At 42.7% G+C, this 419-nt stretch overlaps 1 protein-coding gene across 1 annotated transcript in view; it reads left to right on the top strand.

The window, feature by feature from the left end:
- LOC119593506 (probable cytochrome P450 49a1) overlaps positions 1–419 on the top strand; it is a gene marked incomplete at its 5' end in the record, with an annotated part of 10662 nt that extends 10243 nt beyond the window's left edge. Inside the window, 1 exon segment of the mRNA XM_037942458.1 lies at positions 263–419. Within this exon segment, the coding sequence (XP_037798386.1) occupies positions 263–388 (126 nt within the window).

Genomic DNA, 419 nt, shown 5'->3' with positions numbered 1-419 from the left:
GCGTGTGTTTTATTGTGTCCACATATCTGCTAGATTTAATTGTTATTACGTAATTAATTCACCGATTACTGTCATTGTCTAGTTTAGTCATGTACATGGCATTGTTTATTTGATGAATTATATTCCATCATTACCGCGTCAATCAATCAAACAACAACGCTGTAAAACAAAAGGAAAAAAAAACGATTTTAATCACGATTCCCTTCCCAGATTTTTAAAACATTATTCCAATCGATTGTGTAATCTAACTCCGCCCTCGCAGGTGGTGAAAGCCTTCAGGATGGAGTGTGTAGGATCACCCGGAGGCCCTGGGGATCCCGTCGGACAGGTGCTCAGACTCAACATGATGCCCGATGCGCCGATTGCCATTAGGTTTACGCGCAGGTGATGGCATAGAAAACGGAGTGGGGGTGGGAATG

The sequence above is a fragment of the Penaeus monodon genome, chromosome 32 (genome assembly GCF_015228065.2).
Source record: "Penaeus monodon isolate SGIC_2016 chromosome 32, NSTDA_Pmon_1, whole genome shotgun sequence".
Classification (NCBI taxonomy): Eukaryota; Metazoa; Arthropoda; class Malacostraca; order Decapoda; family Penaeidae; genus Penaeus; species Penaeus monodon.
This window is presented reverse-complemented; position numbering and strand designations above follow the sequence as displayed.